At 52.5% G+C, this 17,232-nt stretch overlaps 3 protein-coding genes across 4 annotated transcripts in view; 2 read left to right on the top strand and 1 right to left on the bottom strand.

Moving 5' to 3' along the window:
• Positions 1 to 585: 585 nt before the first annotated feature.
• LOC134433219 (non-structural maintenance of chromosomes element 3 homolog) lies at positions 586 to 2,466 on the top strand. Of its 2 annotated transcripts, none has more exons than XM_063182085.1 (10): positions 586 to 800; positions 890 to 961; positions 1,060 to 1,123; positions 1,212 to 1,291; positions 1,373 to 1,467; positions 1,546 to 1,625; positions 1,706 to 1,748; positions 1,819 to 1,881; positions 2,133 to 2,247; positions 2,333 to 2,466. In XM_063182085.1, the coding sequence occupies exons 1-10, from the start codon at positions 759 to 761 to the stop codon at positions 2,402 to 2,404; spliced, it is 726 nt and encodes a 241-aa protein (XP_063038155.1). In that variant the 5' UTR covers positions 586 to 758; the 3' UTR covers positions 2,405 to 2,466. The 2 variants fall into 2 exon arrangements, with proteins under 2 accessions (XP_063038155.1, XP_063038154.1); XM_063182084.1 differs by having other exon boundaries at positions 890 to 973.
• A 2-nt stretch (positions 2,467 to 2,468) lies between these two features.
• Positions 2,469 to 16,808, bottom strand: PFKFB1 (6-phosphofructo-2-kinase/fructose-2,6-biphosphatase 1). Its single transcript, XM_063182083.1, has 14 exons — positions 16,685 to 16,808; positions 15,670 to 15,795; positions 15,484 to 15,580; positions 14,382 to 14,448; positions 14,166 to 14,240; positions 11,217 to 11,273; positions 9,568 to 9,689; positions 6,543 to 6,750; positions 4,141 to 4,287; positions 3,724 to 3,828; positions 3,524 to 3,653; positions 3,353 to 3,415; positions 2,711 to 2,775; positions 2,469 to 2,585 (listed from the first exon to the last, which is right to left on the bottom strand). Exons 1-14 carry the CDS (start codon positions 16,710 to 16,712, stop codon positions 2,526 to 2,528), a joined length of 1,350 nt encoding a protein of 449 aa, XP_063038153.1. The 5' UTR covers positions 16,713 to 16,808; the 3' UTR covers positions 2,469 to 2,525.
• LOC134433228 (forkhead box protein P3-like) overlaps positions 16,784 to 17,232 on the top strand; it is a 7,966-nt gene continuing 7,517 nt past the window's right edge. The window contains exon 1 of the mRNA XM_063182097.1: positions 16,784 to 16,807. Within this exon, the coding sequence (XP_063038167.1) occupies positions 16,784 to 16,807 (24 nt within the window). The remainder of the gene's footprint in view (positions 16,808 to 17,232) is intronic.

The following is a 17,232-nucleotide window of genomic DNA, read 5'->3' as shown; positions in this document are numbered from 1 at the left end:
TCACCCCCAAAAGACAGAGAGTGGCTCCCCAAGCCATAAGCCTTACCCCTCACAGCACTCTCAGCTGTACAGGTGAGTTTGAGCACCTCACATAAAGGTTTCTCTTGGGATTTTGGGGTGCCCCCAATATCCCATTACTGGGCTGGGGGTGAATACAGGCACCAAGCTCCCCTCAGCCCCCGCCGCCATTTTGCCACCTCTTCCTCCGCCTGGCAGCACGTTACAGGTGGTGGCGGCAGCAGAGGTGCTTCTAATAACGGCTGTTAAGGCCAAGGGAGGGTACAAATGCACCACTGCGAGTCATTTTTGGGTGTTCTGCGTTTTTTCCACCGCTTTGCCGCCATTTCCCCGCCGTGAGGGGAGTGGGGGGCCGCGAGACTTTTCCCGCCTTTTTCGCCACCTGAGGGGAGGGGGGAGGTGGAGCGCGAGACTCGCCTGGCGGACGCAAGGGGGCGGGGCGACCTCCGCCTCGCGACCAATCGCTACGCTGCGATGGGATGATGGGCGGGGCGAGAGAGGGGTGGACCAATGGGAAGCCGGCTGGCCCTGACGGGGTCGGCGGGTTTGGGCGGGGCTAGCGCAGTCGCGGTCGGAGCGCGGTGGGGGATCGTTGGTGGCCGGGCCGGGTCGTTGGCCGGGCCTTGAAGGAATTTCTGCGGCCTTCCTGAGGGTGGGACGCGGGGAGAGGCCTTAGAGGCGCTCCCATCGCGGTTTTAGCCCTCCCAGTGCTTGTTTTCCTCTCAGAACTGCTGTAAGAAATGTCGCAGCGGAAGCGCAGCAAAGGGCTCGGCGGCTCTCAGGTGAGTGGCTGCTTCCCTCACACCCATTCTCCCTTCATTTACTCTCCCTTCTCGGTTTTGGTTCCTTCAAATTGCCTCGTTTCTCCTAGTTTTCCACTCAGATGACCGATGGGGAGGACGATTTCATCCCCACCCAGGTGCAGCGGCAATCTCAGGACCAGGTGAACCAAAAGGTGGATTGAGGTGATTCCCTCTGTACCCATTCCCAGATTTCTGTATCTGCATTTTTTTCATATCAGCCCTGCTCATTCCCCCACAGGTGAGCGAGCTGGTGCAATTCCTACTTGTGAAAGACCAGAAAAAAATTCCTATCAAAAGGGCAGGTACGTTAAGGGGAATGCCTTTTCTCGGTGTTTAAAGCTTTTTTGGATGCTCTAGGCTCCCTCAGTGTTCCCTGCCTGTTTTTTGCAGACATGCTGAAGAATATAATCCGAGAATACAGAAATGCCTACTCAGAAATTGTCAAAAGGGCTGACAGGACCCTGCAGGAGGTGGGGAAAGCACAGTTTTTGAGGGAAAACACTTTGTGGATTAATTAGTTAATTAATTAATTAACTCTTTGTCTCCCTCAGGTATTCGGGCTGCAGCTGGTGGAGATCGACACCAAACGTCACATTTATATTCTTATTAATAATTTGCCTCGTGCTGAGGGACAGCACCTGTGCAGGTGAGAGGGGGACCTGGGTGACTTGAACCCCCTCAGGGTGCCCCCCCAGCACGGGTGACACCCCAATGTCACCCACAGGGGCAAGGAGAAGGAGAAGATGGGGCTCCTCTTGGTCATCCTCAGCTTCATCTTCATGAAGGGCAACTCAGTCAAAGACAGTGAGTTTTACCCCAAATCCTCCTCATTTTATCCCGCTTTTTCTTTGCATTTTGCTGAGTGACACCCCTATTTTTTCCAGGTGCTTTGTGGGAATTCCTGCATTTGCTCCGTGTGTACCCAGGGTAGGATTTGGGGACACACAGGGACGGGGTGTGGGGGACAATGCCACCCCTCACTATCCCCCATCCTCAGGAAGCAGCACAGCGTCTTTGGGGACGTCAGGAAGCTGGTGACAGAGGAGTTTGTGAGGCAGAAGTGAGTTGGGCAGGGGAAAAGGGAGGATTTTGGGGGGATTTTAGGGGTTCCATCCATCCCGGTGTGCCCAGAGCAGCCTCGGCTCCAGCTTGGCCGGGCTGTTTATACCACACCGCAGAGCAAAGCCTGCAAATCCCCCACACCCCGTGCCTCAAAGGGTCCCTCATGGGGTCAGGGGAGAGCTGGACACCCCCTTTGTGCACCCCAAAACCTGCTGGGGAGGGGTCCTCACCCAACCCAACCTTTTGCAGGTACCTGGAGACCACCCCCATCCCCCTGACCGACCCCCCAGAATTCAAATTCCAGTGGGGACCACGGGCAGAAAAGGAAACCTCCAAGAAGGATGTGCTGAACTTTGTGGCCAAGGTGAGTCCATGTTATTTTTGGGGGGCATCTCTAAATTTTGGGGGCTCAATTTGATGCCCCCTCCCCTTATTTTTCCTCCATTTAGATGCAAGGCAAGGACCCCGCATTTTGGGCGAGCCAGTTCAGCGAGGCTGAGGCCAGCCAAGCCAACACCTGACCCCCCCTAAAAAAATAAAATCAGCCTCCCAAAAAATAAAATCAGCCCCCCAAAATGTCCAAGCTGGGTTGTGCAAGGTTTAATTTTTAATTTTGGGATGGGGACTCCCCTTTTTTTCCCCTCAGAAATGCTCGGGGACGGTGTTGAGGGCGTCGGCCGCGGTGCGGTTGATGTCGACGTTCTGTGGGGTGAAAATTTGGGGTTTGGGGGGATTTTACCCAAATTTATCCCCCCCAAAGTTATTTAGGGGGGGTTATTGGGGTCTGCATGCTGGTTTTGGGGTGGATTTGGGGAGGGGGCTCTCACCTGGGGTCGGGCCCGGTGGGTGTTCACGGCCTCGATGTTGAGGAAGATGGACTCGACCTCACAGCCTGGGCAGGGAGGGAGGGTCTGGGGGGATTGTCCCCAATTTGGGGGGGTTGTCCCCATTTTGGGGGGATTGTCCCCATTTTGGGGCGGGACATGGGGAACAGTCCTCTGTCCCCATTTTGGGGAGGAACCCAAATCCCCTTTTTTGGGGAAATTGTCCCCATTTTGGGGTGGGACACAAATCCCCTTTTTGGGGGGCTTTGTCCTCATTTTCTGGGAAGGACGCAAGATTGAACAGTCCCCATTTTGGGGGGACTTTGTCCCCATTTCTGGGAGGGACTCAAACCCCCTTTTTGGGGACAATTGTCCCCAATTCTGAGAGGAACCCAAATCCCTTTTTTGTGAGGAATTGTCCCCAATTCTGAAAAGAACCTAAACCCCTTTTTTGGGGGAATTGTCCCCATTTTCTGTGAGGAACCCAAATCCCCTTTTAGGGAGGAATTGTCCCTAATTCTAAAACTACCACAAATCACCTTTTTGGGAGGAATTGTCCCCAATTCTGAAAAGAACCCAAACCCCCATTTTGTGACGAATTGTCCCCAAATTGTCCCCATTTTGGGGTGACACCCCCCCACTCACCATAAGCCACCGGCGTCAGCTTCAGCACTGTGTGCAGGGGACACTTGAGGTAGGGCAGCTCATCTGGGTGAGAGATTTAACCAAACCCAGGTGGGCACAGCAGCTCTGGGCTGTCCCCAAGGTGTCCCCAAGTGTCCCCAAGGTGTCCCCAAGGTGTCCCCAAGGCCTCACCTGCGCTCTTGTCCAGGAAATAAGCCAGCAGGCAGCGCATGACAGCCTGGTGGCACACCACCAGCACGTTCTCCTGCCGCTCCAGCTCCATGATCACCGGCTCCAAACGCTGCACCAGGTCCTCGTAGGACTGGGGAGGGGGTTCAGGAGGGTTCCCAAACCCTTTTTTGGGGATTTTTGGGGGTTTTTTGGGGGGTTACCTCGCCTCTGGGGTAGCGGTAGCGATATTTGTCCTGGTCGCGCAGCGCCAGCTCCTTGGGGTAACGCTCCTGGATCTCCTCGTAGGTCATCTCCTCACACACGCCCTGGGCGACCACAAATGGACACAAATTTGCCATAAAATGGCACCAAAAGGACCCCAAATGGCACCAAAATTACCCCAAACAGACCCAGATGTCCCAAAATTACTCCAGATGGCACCAAAATTACCCCAGATGGCACCAAAAGGACCCTAAATGACCCCAAACGGATTCCAGTGACCCCAAATGAATTTCAAGAACCCCAGAGGGATTCCAGTGACCCCAAACGAATTTCGGTGACCCCAGATGAACTTCAGTGACCCCAAAATGGCCCCGAATCGATGCCAGCGCCCCCCAAACCCCGCGGTCGTGGCTCACGGCGTCGATCTCGTTGAGCGCCTTCCACTGCTCGTAGGGCACGCCCAGCGCCTCGGCCGTCTGGATGGTTCTCCTCATGTGGCTCGTCCACACCTTCAGCTCGGGGATCTCCTGGCTGCGGATGAACCGCGACAGCGCCTGCGCGTACTGAGGGGGCGGGGCTTTGTCCGTCTGTCTGTCCGTCCGTCCCGCTGGGAGCAGCCCGTAGCGTGGAGTGTGGACTAAGCCCTGCCCCTTTTGTGGGTGTGGTTTGGTTGGCTCCGCCCCATGGTGCTGTGGGTGTGGCCTCGTGTGGCACCGCCCCCCCGGTCAACAGGTGTGGGTTTGTCTGTCCCTCTGTCTATCTGTCCTGCTGGCAACCCATAGCAGAGTGTGTGGGCCAAGCCCCGCCCCTTTGTGGGTGTGGTTTGGTTGGCTCCGCCCTGTGGTGATGGTGGGTGTGGCCTCATGTAGCACCGCCCCCTGGCCACCAGGTGTGGGTTTGTCTGTCCCTCTGTCCTGCTGGCCTCTTAGCAGGGAGTGTGGTTTAAGCCCCGCCCCTTTGTGGGTGTGGTTTGGTTGGCTGGCTCTGCCCTGTGATGCTGGTGGGCGTGGCCACCAGGTGTGGCTTTTCCTGTCCCTCTGTCTGTCCTGCTGGCACCCCATAGCAGGGAGTGTGCACTAAGCCCCGCCCCTTTGTGGGTGTGGTTTGGTTGTTTATTCTGCCCTGTGACGCTGGTGGGTGTGGCCTCATGTAGCTCCGCCCCCCTGACCACCAGGTGTGTCTTTCTTTGTCGGTATGTCTGTCCAGCCTGCACCCTGTAGCTTGGAGTGTGGGCTAAGCCCCGCCCCTTTGTGGGTGTGGTTTAACTGGTTGGCTCCTCCCCTTTGTGCTAGTGGGTGTGGCCTCGTGTAGCACCGCCCCTCAGGTCACCTGTCCCACCTGGTTGGCTGTGATGGGATGTCCGTGTGTCCCCCAGGTGTGTCCCCACAGGGTGACCCAGCTGTGACCTCACCTGTTCTGCATGAGGGGACATCCCCCCAGGTGTGTCCCTGCACACCTGACTGGTTCTGACCCCTCCCAACCCCACCTGGTGACTGTGATGGGATGTCCCCATGTCCCCCAGGTGTGTCCCCACAAGGTGACATCCCCGGGTGTGTCCCCACAAGGGGATGTCCCCAGGTGTGTGACATCCCCAGGTGTGTCCCCACAAGGTGACATCCCCAGGTGTGTGACATCCCCAGGTGTGTGACATTGTGACATCCCCAGGTGTGTCCCCACCTGTTCCCCGCGCGGTGACAGCGCCGAGTCGCCGCCGATGCGGGCCGCGCAGGATGAGCTGGCTCTGAGCCCAGGTGTGTCCCCAGGTGTGTGACATCCCCAGGTGTGTCCCCACAAGGTGTGTGACATCCCCAGGTGTGTGACATCCCCAGGTGTGTGACATTGTGACATCCCCACAAGGTGACATCCCCAGGTGTGTCCCCACCTGTTCCCCACGCGGTGACAGCGCCGAGTCGCCGGCAATGCGGCCGCGCAGGTTGAGCTGGCTCTGAGCCCAGGTGTGTCCCCACAAGGTGACATCCTCAGGTGTGTGACATCCCCAGGTGTGTGACAAGGTGACATCCCCAGGTGTGTCCCCACAAGGTGACATCCCCAGGTGTGTGACATCCCCAGGTGTGTGACATTGTGACATCCCCAGGTGTGTGCCATCCCCAGGTGTGTGACATCCCCAGGTGTGTCCCCACAAGGTGTGTCCCTGTGTCCCCAGGTGTGTCCCCACCTGTTCCCCGCGCGGTGACAGCGCCGAGTCGCCCCCGATGCGGTCCGCGCAGGTTGAGCTGGCTCTGAGCCCAGGTGTATAAGGTGACATCCCCAGGTGTGTGACATCCCCAGCTGTGTCCCCAGGTGTGTGACATCCCCAGGTGTGTCCCCACAAGGTGTGTCCCTGTGTCCCCGGGTGTGTCCCCACCTGTTCCCCGCGCGGTGACAGCGCCGAGTCCCCCCCGATGCGGCCACGCAGGTTGAGCTGGCTCTGAGCCCAGGTGTGTCCCCACAAGGTGTGTCCCTGTGTCCCCAGGTGTGTCCCCACCTGTTCCCCGCGCGGGTGACAGCGCCGAGTCCCCCCCGATGCGGCCACGCAGGTTGAGCTGGCTCTGAGCCCAGGTGTGTGACATCCCCAGGTGTGTCCCCACAAGGTGACATCCCCAGGTGTGTCCCCACAAGGTGTGTCCCTGTGTCCCCAGGTGTGTCCCCACCTGTTCCCCGCGCGGTGACAGCGCCGAGTCCCCCCCGATGCGGCCGCGCAGGTTGAGCTGGCTCTGAGCCCAGGTGTGTCCCCAGGTGTGTGACATCCCCAGGTGTGTCCCCACAAGGTGACATCCCCAGGTGTGTGACATTGTGACATCCCCAGGTGTGTCCCCACCTGTTCCCCGCGCGGTGACAGCGCCGAGTCGCCGCCGATGCGGCCGCGCAGGTTGAGCTGGCTCTCGCCGTGCCGGCTCAGGTAGATGGTCCTGGGCGTGACGTGGATGTTCATCAGGTAGTACACGGTGCGGCTCTGCACGTGGCCCTGCACGCGGTTGGCCAGGTAGCGCAGCCCCACGTCGAAGATCTTGATGTAGGACAGGGCGCTGGGGGGATTCGTAAAATAATCAGTGAGGGGGAATTTATAAAAACTGGGAATTGTAAAAAAATATAATTCATAAAATCAGGGAGAATTCATAAATTCAGTGAGGGAGTATTCATAAATCAGAGAGAATTGATAAAATCAGTGAGGGGGAATTCATAAAATCAGTGAGGGGGAATTTATAAAAACTGGGAATTATATAAAAAATAATAATAATAAAATCTGTGAGGGAGAATTTGTAAAATCAGTGAGGGACAATTCATAAATTCAGTGAGGGACAATTCATAAAATAATCAGTGAGGGAGAATTGATAAAATCAGTGAGAGAGAATTGATAAAATCAGTGAGGGGGAATTCATAAAATCAGTGAGGGGGAATTTGTAAAATCAGTGAGGGAGAATTCATAAATTCAGTGAGGGGGAATATTCAGTGAGGGAGAATTTATAAAATCATTGAGGGGGAATTCATAAAATCAGTGAGGGGGAATTTATAAAAACTGGGAATTATATAAAAAATAATAATAATAAAATCTGTGAGGGAGAATTTATAAAATCTGTGAGGGAGAATTTGTAAAATCAGTGAGGGAGAATTCATAAATTCAGGGGGAATTGATAAATTCAGTGAGGGAGAATTCATAAATCAGTGAGAGAGAATTGATAAAATCAGTGAGGGGGAATTCATAAAATCAGTGAGGGGGAATTTGTAAAATCAGTGAGGGAGAATTCATAAATTCAGTGAGGGGGAATATTCAGTGAGGGAGAATTGATAAAATCAGTGAGGGGGAATTCATAAAAACTGGGAATTATATAAAAAATAATGATAATAAAATCTGTGAGGGAGAATTTATAAAATCAGTGAGGGAGAATTTATAAATTCAGTGAGGGAGAATTCATAAAATCAGGGAATTATTAAAAAAAATCATAAAATCAGTGAGGGAGAATTTATAAAATCCATGAGGGACAATTCATAAAATAATCAGTGAGGGAGAATTGATAAAATCAGTGAGGGAGAATTCATAAATTCAGTGAGGGAGTATTCATAAATCAGTGAGAGAGAATTGATAAAATCAGTGAGGGGGAATTCATAAAATCAGTGAGGGGGAATTTGTAAAATCAGTGAGGGAGAATTCATAAATTCAGTGAGGGGGAATATTCAGTGAGGCAGAATTGATAAAATCAGTGAGGGGGAATTCATAAAATCAGTGAGGGGAATTTGTAAAATCAGTGAGGGGGAATTCATAAAATCAGTGAGGGAGAATTCATAAAATCAGTGAGGGGGAATATTCAGTGAGGGAGAATTTATAAAATCAGTGAGGGGGAATTTATAAAAACTGTGAATTATATAAAAATAATAATAAAATCAGTGAGGGAGAATTCACAAAATCATCAGTGAGGGGGAATTCATAAATTCAGTGAGAGGAAATTTATAAAATCAGGGGGAATTCATAAATTCAGTGAGGGAGTATTCATAAATCAGTGAAGGGGAATTCATAAAATCAGTGAGGGTGAATTCGTGAAATCAGTGAGGGGGAATTTGTAAATTCAGGGAATTATTAAAAAATTATAAAAATCAATCACTAAAAATCAAAAAATAAAAATTAATAAATAACAATAAAAAAATCAAAAACTAAAAAAAAAAATAAAAATTAAAAAATGCATTTAAAAATAGAAATAAAAAATAAAATAAATAAGAAAAATAAAATAATAAAAATAATTGAATAATAAAATAAAATTAAAATTAAAATAAAATAAGATATTAAAAAATTAAAAAATAAAATAAAAATAGATAAAATAAAAATAAAATTATAAAATAAAAATACAAAAAATCAAAAATAAATAAGATAAAAAATAAAACAAAATTAAAAATAAAAATAAAATCAACAAATAAAATTAAAATTAAAAAATAAATAAACTTATAATAAAATAAAAAAAAAATTAAAAATAAAATCAAGAGACCACCAGGTTCTGCAGCCCCACATTGAAAATCTTCATGTAGCACAGCCCAGTGAGGGGGTTTGGGGATGTGAAAATTCAGAAAATCAATCCCATCTTGTTTTTTATTTTCTCACAGACCCCAGAGTGATTTGGGGGTGTTTTTGGTGTGTTTTGGGGTGTTTTTGTGTATTTTTGGGGTGTTTTGGGGGTATTTTTGGGGTGGTTTTGGGGTGTTTTAGGGGTATTTTTGGTGGTTTCTGGGATGTTTTGGGGTGGTTTAGGGGTGGTTTAGGGGTATTTTTGGGGTGTTTTTGGTGTTTTTTGGGGCTGTTTTGGGGTGTTTTTGGGAGGTTTTGGGGGTGTTTTGGGGAGGTTTTGGGGTGTTTTGGGGGTGTTCTTGGGGTGGTTTGGGGGTGTTTTTTGGTGTTTTTGGGGTGTTTTTGTGTGTTTTTGGGGTCATTTTGGGGTGTTTTAGGGGTGGTTTTGGGGAGGTTTTTGGGGTGGTTTTGGGGTGTTTTAGGGGTATTTTTGGGGTGTTTTTTGGGGCTGTTTTGGGGTGTTTCTGGGATGTTTTGGAGTGGTTTTGGGGGTGTTCTTGGGGTGGTTTGGGGATGTTTTTTGGTGGTTTTGGGGTGTTTGGGAGTGTTTTTGTGTATTTTTGGTGGTGTTTTGGGTGTCTTGGGGTGGTTTTGGGTGTTTTTGGGTGTGATTTTGGGCTGTTTGAGGGTGTTTTTGGGGTGTTTTGGGGGTGTTTCTGGGATGTTTTTGGGTGTGATTTCGGGGTGTTTTGGGGTTGTTTTTGTGTGTTTTTTGTGGTGTTTTGGGTGTCTTGGGGTGTTTTTGGGTGTGATTTTGAGGGTGTTTTCAGGGTGTTTTCGGGGTTGTCACCTGTCCAGCTCGTCGTCCAGGGGCTCGTAGGTGGCCTTGTAGCACTCGATGCGCTGCAGGAAATCGGCCACGGCCTCGTCCTGCGCGCGGCCCCGGTAGTCGGGGCTGCTCAGCTTCACTTGCTGCGGGGTGGGGGAAACGGGGGCATTTGGGGGCACAATTGTCACCTCTGGGTCCCAACTGTCACCTCTAGGGCCCCGTCGTCACCTTCAGGCCCCAGCTGTCACCTCCAGATCCCTGTTGTCACCCCCAGGCCTCAATTGTCACCTCCCAGTCCCTGTTGTCATCTCCATATCCCAAATGTCACCTGCACATTCTTGTTGTCACCTCCTGGCCCCAGCTGTCATCTCCAGGGCCCCGTTGTCACCCCCAGGCCTCAATTGTCACCTCCCAGTCCCTGTTGTCATCTCCAGATCCCAATTGTCACCTCCACGTTCTTGTCACCTCCTGGCCCCCAGCTGTCACTTCCAGGTCCTTGTTGGCACCCCCAGGCCTCAAGTGTCACCTCCAGATCCCCAATTGTCACCTCCATGTTCTTGTTGTCACCTCCCAGCCCCAGCTGTCACCTCCAGGTCTCAAATGTCACTTCCCAGCCCCAGCTGTCATTTCCATGTCCCAGTTGTCACCTTCAGGCACCAGTTGTCACCTCCAGATCCCAGTTGCCACCTTCAGGTCCCTGTTGTCACTTCCAGGTCCTTTTTGTCACCTCCAGGTCCCCGTTGTCACTTCCAGGTCCTTTTTGTCACCTCCAGGTCCCCATTGTCACCTCCAGGTCCCCATTGTCACCTCCATGTTCCAATTGTCACCTCTATGTTCCGATTGTCACCTCCATGTCCCCATTGTCACCTCCTTCCCCCTGTTGTCACCTCCATGTCCCAGCTCCCACCTCCAGGTCCCCACTGTCACCTCCAGGCCCAATTGTCACCTCCGTGCCCCCATCGCCACCTCCATGTCCCAGCTGCCACCTCCATGTCCCCATTGTCACCTCCATGTCCCATTGTCACCTCCAGGTCCCCATTGTCACTTCCATGTCCCCATTGTCACCTCCATGTCCCATTGTCACCTCCAGGTCCCCATTGTCACTTCCATGTCCCCATTGTCACCTCCATGTCCCCATTGTCACCTCTAGGTCCCCATTGTCACCTCCATGCCCCCATTGTCACCTCCATGTCCCATTGTCACCTCCATGTCCCCATTGTCACTTCCATGTTCCGATTGTCACTTCCATGTCCTCATTGTCACCTCCATGTCCCATTGTCACCTCCATGTCCCAGCTGCCACCTCTAGGTCCCCATTGTCACCTCTAGGCCCAATTGTCACCTCCCACCCTCTGTTGTCACCTCCATGTCCCATTGTCACCTCCATGTCCCATTGTCACCTCTAGGTCCCCATTGTCACCTCCATGTCCCCATTGTCACCTCCATGTCCCATTGTCACCTCCATGTCCCATTGTCACCTCCATGTCCCCATTGTCACCTCCATGTCCCATTGTCACCTCCATGTCCCATTGCCACCTCCATGTCCCCATTGCCACCTCCATGTCCCAGCTGCCACCTCCCGCCCCCTGTTGTCACCTCCATGTCCCCATTGTCACCTCCATGTCCCCATTGTCACCTCCAGGTCCCAGCTGTCACCGCCCCAGGTCTCACCTTGATGTTCTCCTCGATGATGGTGGGGTCGTCACAGATGGACTCCACAAACAGGACCTGGGGGGGGACAGGTGACACCCCCAAACCGTGACACCCCAAAACTGTCACCTGCCTGTGCTGTGACACCCTGAAACTGTCACCTGCCTGTGCTGTGACACCCCAAAACTGTCACCTACCTGTGCTGTGACACCCCCAAACCGTGTCACCCCAAAACTGTCACCTACCTGTGCTGTGACACCCCCAAACCGTGTCACCCCAAAACTGTCACCTACCTGTACTGTGACACCCCCAAAACTGTCACCTACCTGTGCTGTGACACCCCCAAAACGGTGCCACAGTGTCACCACCCCCCTCATGTTGTGACACCCCAAATCTGTGACACCCCCTGATGTGACACCCCCAAACTGTGTCACCCCCCTGATGTGACACCCCCAAACTGTGTCACCCCCTGATGTGACACCCCAAAACTGTCACCTGCCTGTGCTGTGACACCCCAAAACTGTGTCACCCACCCCCCATGCTGTGACACCCCCAAATCCGTGTGCCACCCCCTGATATGACACTCCAAAACTGTCACCTACCTGTGCTGTGACACCCCCAAAACGGTGCCACAGTGTCACCACCCCCATGCTGTGACACCCCCAAACTGTGTCACCAACCCCCCCTGTTGTGACATCCCCAAACTGTCACCCCCTGATGTGACACCCCCAAATCCGTGCCACCCCCTGATGTGACACTCCAAAACTGTCACCTCCCTGTACTGTGACACCCCCAAATCCGTGCCACCCCCTGGATATGACACCCCAAAACTGTCACCTACCTGTACTGTGACACCCCAAAACTGTCACCTCCCTGTGCTGTGACACCCCAAAACTGTCACCTACCTGTGCTGTGACACCCCCAAAACTGTCACCTACCTGTGCTGTGACACCCCAAAACTGTCACCTGCCTGTACTGTGACACCCCCAAAATGGTGCCACAGTGTCACCACCCCCTCACGCTGTGACACCCCCAAACCGTGTCACCAACCCCCCATGCTGTGACACCCCAAAACTGTCACCTCCCTGTGCTGTGACACCCCCAAACTGTGTCACCACCCCCCTGATGTGACACCCCCAAACTGTCACCTCCCTGATGTGACACCCCCCAAATCCGTGCCACCACCGTGGTGTGACATGCCCAAACTGTCACCTCACCATGCTGTGACACCCCAAAACTGTCACCTACTTGTACTGTGACACCCCCCAAAACGGTGCCACAGTGTCACCACCCCCTCATGTTGTGACACCCCAAAACTGTGTCACCAACCCCCCATGCTGTGACACCCCCAAAACTGTCACCTCCCTGTGCTGTGACACCCCCAAATCGGTGCCACCACCGTGGTGTGACATGCCCAGACTGTCGCCTCACTGTCCTGTGACACCCCCAAACAGTGCCACCACCCCTTGTTGTGACAGCCCCAAATTGGTGTCACCACCCCCTCATGCTGTGACACCCCAAAACTGTCACCTCCCCTTCCCCATGCTCTGACACCCCCAAACTGTCACCTCACCGTGCTGTGACACACCCCAAAACTGTCACTTACCTGTGCTGTGACACCCCCAAAACAGTGCCACAGTGTCACCACCCCCCATGCTGTGACACCCCCAAACTGTCACCCCCCTGATGTGACACCCCCAAAACCAGCGCCACCCCCTGATATGACACTTCCAAAACTGTCACCTACCTGTCCTGTGACACCCCCAAACTGTCACCTCCCTGTGCTGTGACACCCCCCAAATCCGTGCCACCACCGTGGTGTGACATGCCTAGACTGTCACCTCACTGTCCTGTGACACCCCCAAAACTGTCACCTGCCTGTACTGTGACACCCCCAAAATGGTGCCACAGTGTCACCACCCCCTCACGCTGTGACACCCCCAAACCGTGTCACCAACCCCCCATGCTGTGACACCCCAAAACTGTCACCTCCCTGTGCTGTGACACCCCCAAAACGGTGCCACAGTGTCACCATCCCGTCATGCTGTGACACCCCCAAACCGTGTCACCAACCCCCCATGCTGTGACACCCCCCAAACTGTCACCCCCTGATGTGACACCCCCAAAACAGTGCCACAGTGTCACCACCCCCCTCACGCTGTGACACCCCCAAACTGTCACCCCCTGATGTGACACCCCCAAATCCGTGCCACCACCGTGGTGTGACATGCCCAAACTGTCACCTACCTGTGCTGTGACACCCCCAAAACGGTGCCACCAAAATTCCTCAGGACCCCCCCAAAATTCACCAAGACCCCCCCAAAATCCCTTAAGACCCCCCCCCAAAATTCACCAAAACACCCCCAAAATTCTCCCCGAATTCCTCATGATCCCCCCCAAATTCCCTCACACCCCCCCCAAAATTTCCCCCGAATTCCTCAAGCCCCCACAAAATCCCTCAAGGCCCCCCGAAAATTCCTCAAAATTCCTCACGACCCCCCCAAAATTCATCAAAATTCCCCCAGGACCCCCCCAAAACCCCTCAGGACCCCCCAGACCCCCCAAAATTCCCCAGAATCCCCCCAAAAACCCCTCAGGATCCCCCAAATTCCCTCACAAATTCCTCACAACCCCCCCTAAAATCCTCCAGGACCCCCCCAAAAATCCCTCAAAACCCCCCCAAAATTCATCAAAATTCCCCCAGGACCCCCCCAAACCCCCCCAGGACACCCCAAAACCCCCAGGACCCCCCCAAACCCCTCAGGACCCCCCAAAACCCCTCAAGACCCCCCAGAATTCCTCAAGACCAACCCAAATTCCTCACGACCCCCCCCCAAAATTCCTCAAGTCCACCCCCAAAATTCCCCCCAAATTCCTCAAGACCCCCCCAAAATTCATCAGAATTCCCCCAGGACCCCCCCAAACCCCCCCAGGACCCCCCAAAACCCCCCCGGACCCCCCAATTCCCACCTTGTACCCGTTTTCCTTGGCGAACTCCAGGATCACCTCCCGCCGCTCCCGTGTGGTGTTGGTGGCATCAAAAACCTTTTTTTGTTTTGGCAAAAATCGGGGGCCAAATTTGAACCCCCCCCAAAATATTTTGGGGTGAAATTCGTCCATTAAAGAGATGAATTAATTTTATTTTTAATTATTTTTTGGTTTTAATTTGGGGGAGGGGTCTCTCACCGCCACCTGCCCCTCCTCGGAGCTCAGGTAGGTTCGCACGTCCTTCAGCGCGGCCAGAGCGCAGTGCCTGAAACATCTGGGGGTTCAGCTCCAAAAAAAATCCCCCAAAAACCCCAAAATTTCCCCCCAAAATTCCCCCCAAAACCCCCAAATTCCCCCCAAAACCCCCAAATCCCAAAATTTCCCCCAAAAACCCCAAAATCCCCCCAAAATCCCAAGATTTTCCCAAAAAAACCCCAAAATTTTCCCCAAAACCCCCAAAATTCCCCCCCAAAACCCCCAAAATTTTCCCCCAAAACCCCAAAGTTTCCCCAAAAACACCAAAAATTCCCCCCAAAATCCCAAAATTTTCCTCAAAAAACCTCAAAATTTCCACCAAAAACCCCAAATTTCCCCCCCAAAACCCCCGAAATCTCCCCCCAAATCCCAAAATTTTCCCCCCAAAATTCCCCCAAAAAACCCCAAAAATTCCCCCAAACCCCCCCAAAACCCCCAAAATCCCCCCCAAAACCCCAAAAATCCCCCCTAAAACCCCAAAATTTCCCCCCCAAAACCCCAAAAATTCCCCAAAAACCCCCCAAAATTTCCCCATAAAACCCCAAACCCCCAAAAATCCCCCCCAAAACCCCAAAATCCTCCCTAAAGCCCCCCAAAATCCCCCCCAAAATAACCCCAAATTTCCCCCCTAAAACCCAAATTTTTCCCGAAAAACCCCAACCCCCCCCCAAAAATAACCCCAAAATCCCCCCCAAAACCCCAAAAATCCCCATAAACCCCCCAAAAATTCCCCCAAAACCCCAAAAATCCCCCCCAAAACCCCCAAAATTCCCCAAAAACCCCCAAAAATTCCCCCAAAAAAACCCAAAATCCCCCCCCAAAACCCCCAAATATCCCCCCCAAGACCCCAAAATCCCCCCTAAAACCCCAAATTTTCCCTGAAAAACCCCAACCCCCCCCAAAATAACCCCAAAATTTCCCCCCAAAACCCCAAAAATCCCCCCCAAAAACCCCAAATTTCCCCCCTAAACCCCCAAAATTTCCCCCCCAAAACCCCCCCAAAACCCCAAAAATCCCCAAAACCCCCAAAATTTCCCCTCCCAACCTTCGAATTTCCACTCCTTCAGGGTTATCATGCCGGAAAAATTCATAATTTTTATAGTTGGGCACGGCTTCCCTGCGGTACTCGCCCACGTTGAACACTGCAGGGAGACCCCAGGACGGCTTTAAAGGCTTCAAGACCCCCCAAATTTTTTTGGGGGGACCCCTGAGCACCCCAAAAACGCCTGACCTCGCGTGGGGGTGCCGATCCAGTTGAGGTAGCGGGTGAGTTTGCGGGAGATGTAGGTTTTCCCTCGGGCGGGCAACCCCACCAGGATCACCATGGTGGGCACGTTGGTGAACTGGGGCACGCAGGCTGCCAGGGGGGCAAACAAAAAAATTGAAATTTTTAAGTTTTTAAATTTTTAAAACCCACCCCCATAAATCCTAAATGGGGTTTTGTAACCCTAAATTCATCCTGAACCCCAAAAATGCCAATTTTGGGGTGAAAAATCTGCCCTGAAAAGGGAAATTCGGGCTTTCAATACACCTAAGGGAGGATTGGGGATGGGGGAGAAAGAAAAATTTAAATTTTTAACCCCTCCCCATAAATCCTAAATGGGTTTTTGTACCCCTAAATTCCCTCTCAACCCTAAAAATTCCAATTTTGGGGTGAAAAATTTGCCCTGAAAAGGGAAAATTTGCCCCTAAGGGTCTTTTTTGGGGGGGGGATTTTTCCCCTTTATCTCAAATCTGTGCCCCCCCCTCAAATTTTACCTCCCTCAGAAATCCCAAATTGGTTTTTGCACCCCCCACATCCCTCCCGCACCCCAATTTTGGGTGAAAATTTTGCTTTTTAAAGCGATTTAATCGCTGCCCTCAAAAGTGAAATCCCCCCCTAAGGATTTTTTGTTATTTTTTTTTTTTTATATTTTGTTATTTATTATTTTTTGGGGGGGGGGGGGATTTTCCCCTTATCTCAAATCTGTCCCCCTCCCCTCAAATCCCACCCCCCAAATTTCACTCCTGGGGTCCAAAAAGACCCCCAAATTTTATTTTTTATTTTAATTTAATTTTATTTTATTTTTATTTCCGGGAGGGGGGGGGGGGGGGTCCCTTTGAGCCGCTCCGATGTCGCCGCCATGTCCCTCCCTCTGCCCCCCCCCCTTCAATGTCCCCGCTGTCCCTATCGCTGTCCCCCCCCCCCCCAAAAAAAATAAAATAAAATTAATTTTTTAAATTTTTTTATTCCTTGTCCCTCCTACCTGGGATTTTGGGGGATTTCTCCTCCATTTTGGGGGCGGGGGGGGGCCCCGCTCGGGGTTTCGGTGCCCCCCGAGAAGGTCGCGGGTAATTTTACACCGATGGGAGGGGACATTGGGGACAACGTGGGGGGGGGGGGGGGGGGGGCAGGGACAGCGGGGCCCCCCCGTGGGGACCGGACCCTGTCACCCCTTTGGGGGGGGGGCCGGAATGGGGAGTGAGACCCCCCCGTTCTTTTTGGGACCCCCCCCCTTTTTTTGGGACGCCCATTTTTAGGACAACCCCCCCCACACACACTTTTTTCAGAGGTATCGCCCCTTTTTTGGGACCCCCCGTTTTTTAGGACCCCCCCATTTTTAGGATCCCCCCCTTTTTTTAGGACCCCCCCCCTTTTTAGGAACCCCCCATTTTTTTAGGACCCCCCCGCTTTTTAGGACCCCCCCTTTTTAGGGACCCTCATTTTTAGGACCCCACCCCCCCCCCGCTTTTTTCAGAGGTATCGCCCCTTTTTTGGGACCCCCCATTTTTAGGATCCCCCCCCTTATTTTTA

The sequence above is a fragment of the Melospiza melodia genome, unplaced genomic scaffold (genome assembly GCF_035770615.1).
Source record: "Melospiza melodia melodia isolate bMelMel2 unplaced genomic scaffold, bMelMel2.pri scaffold_149, whole genome shotgun sequence".
Classification (NCBI taxonomy): Eukaryota; Metazoa; Chordata; class Aves; order Passeriformes; family Passerellidae; genus Melospiza; species Melospiza melodia.
This window is presented reverse-complemented; position numbering and strand designations above follow the sequence as displayed.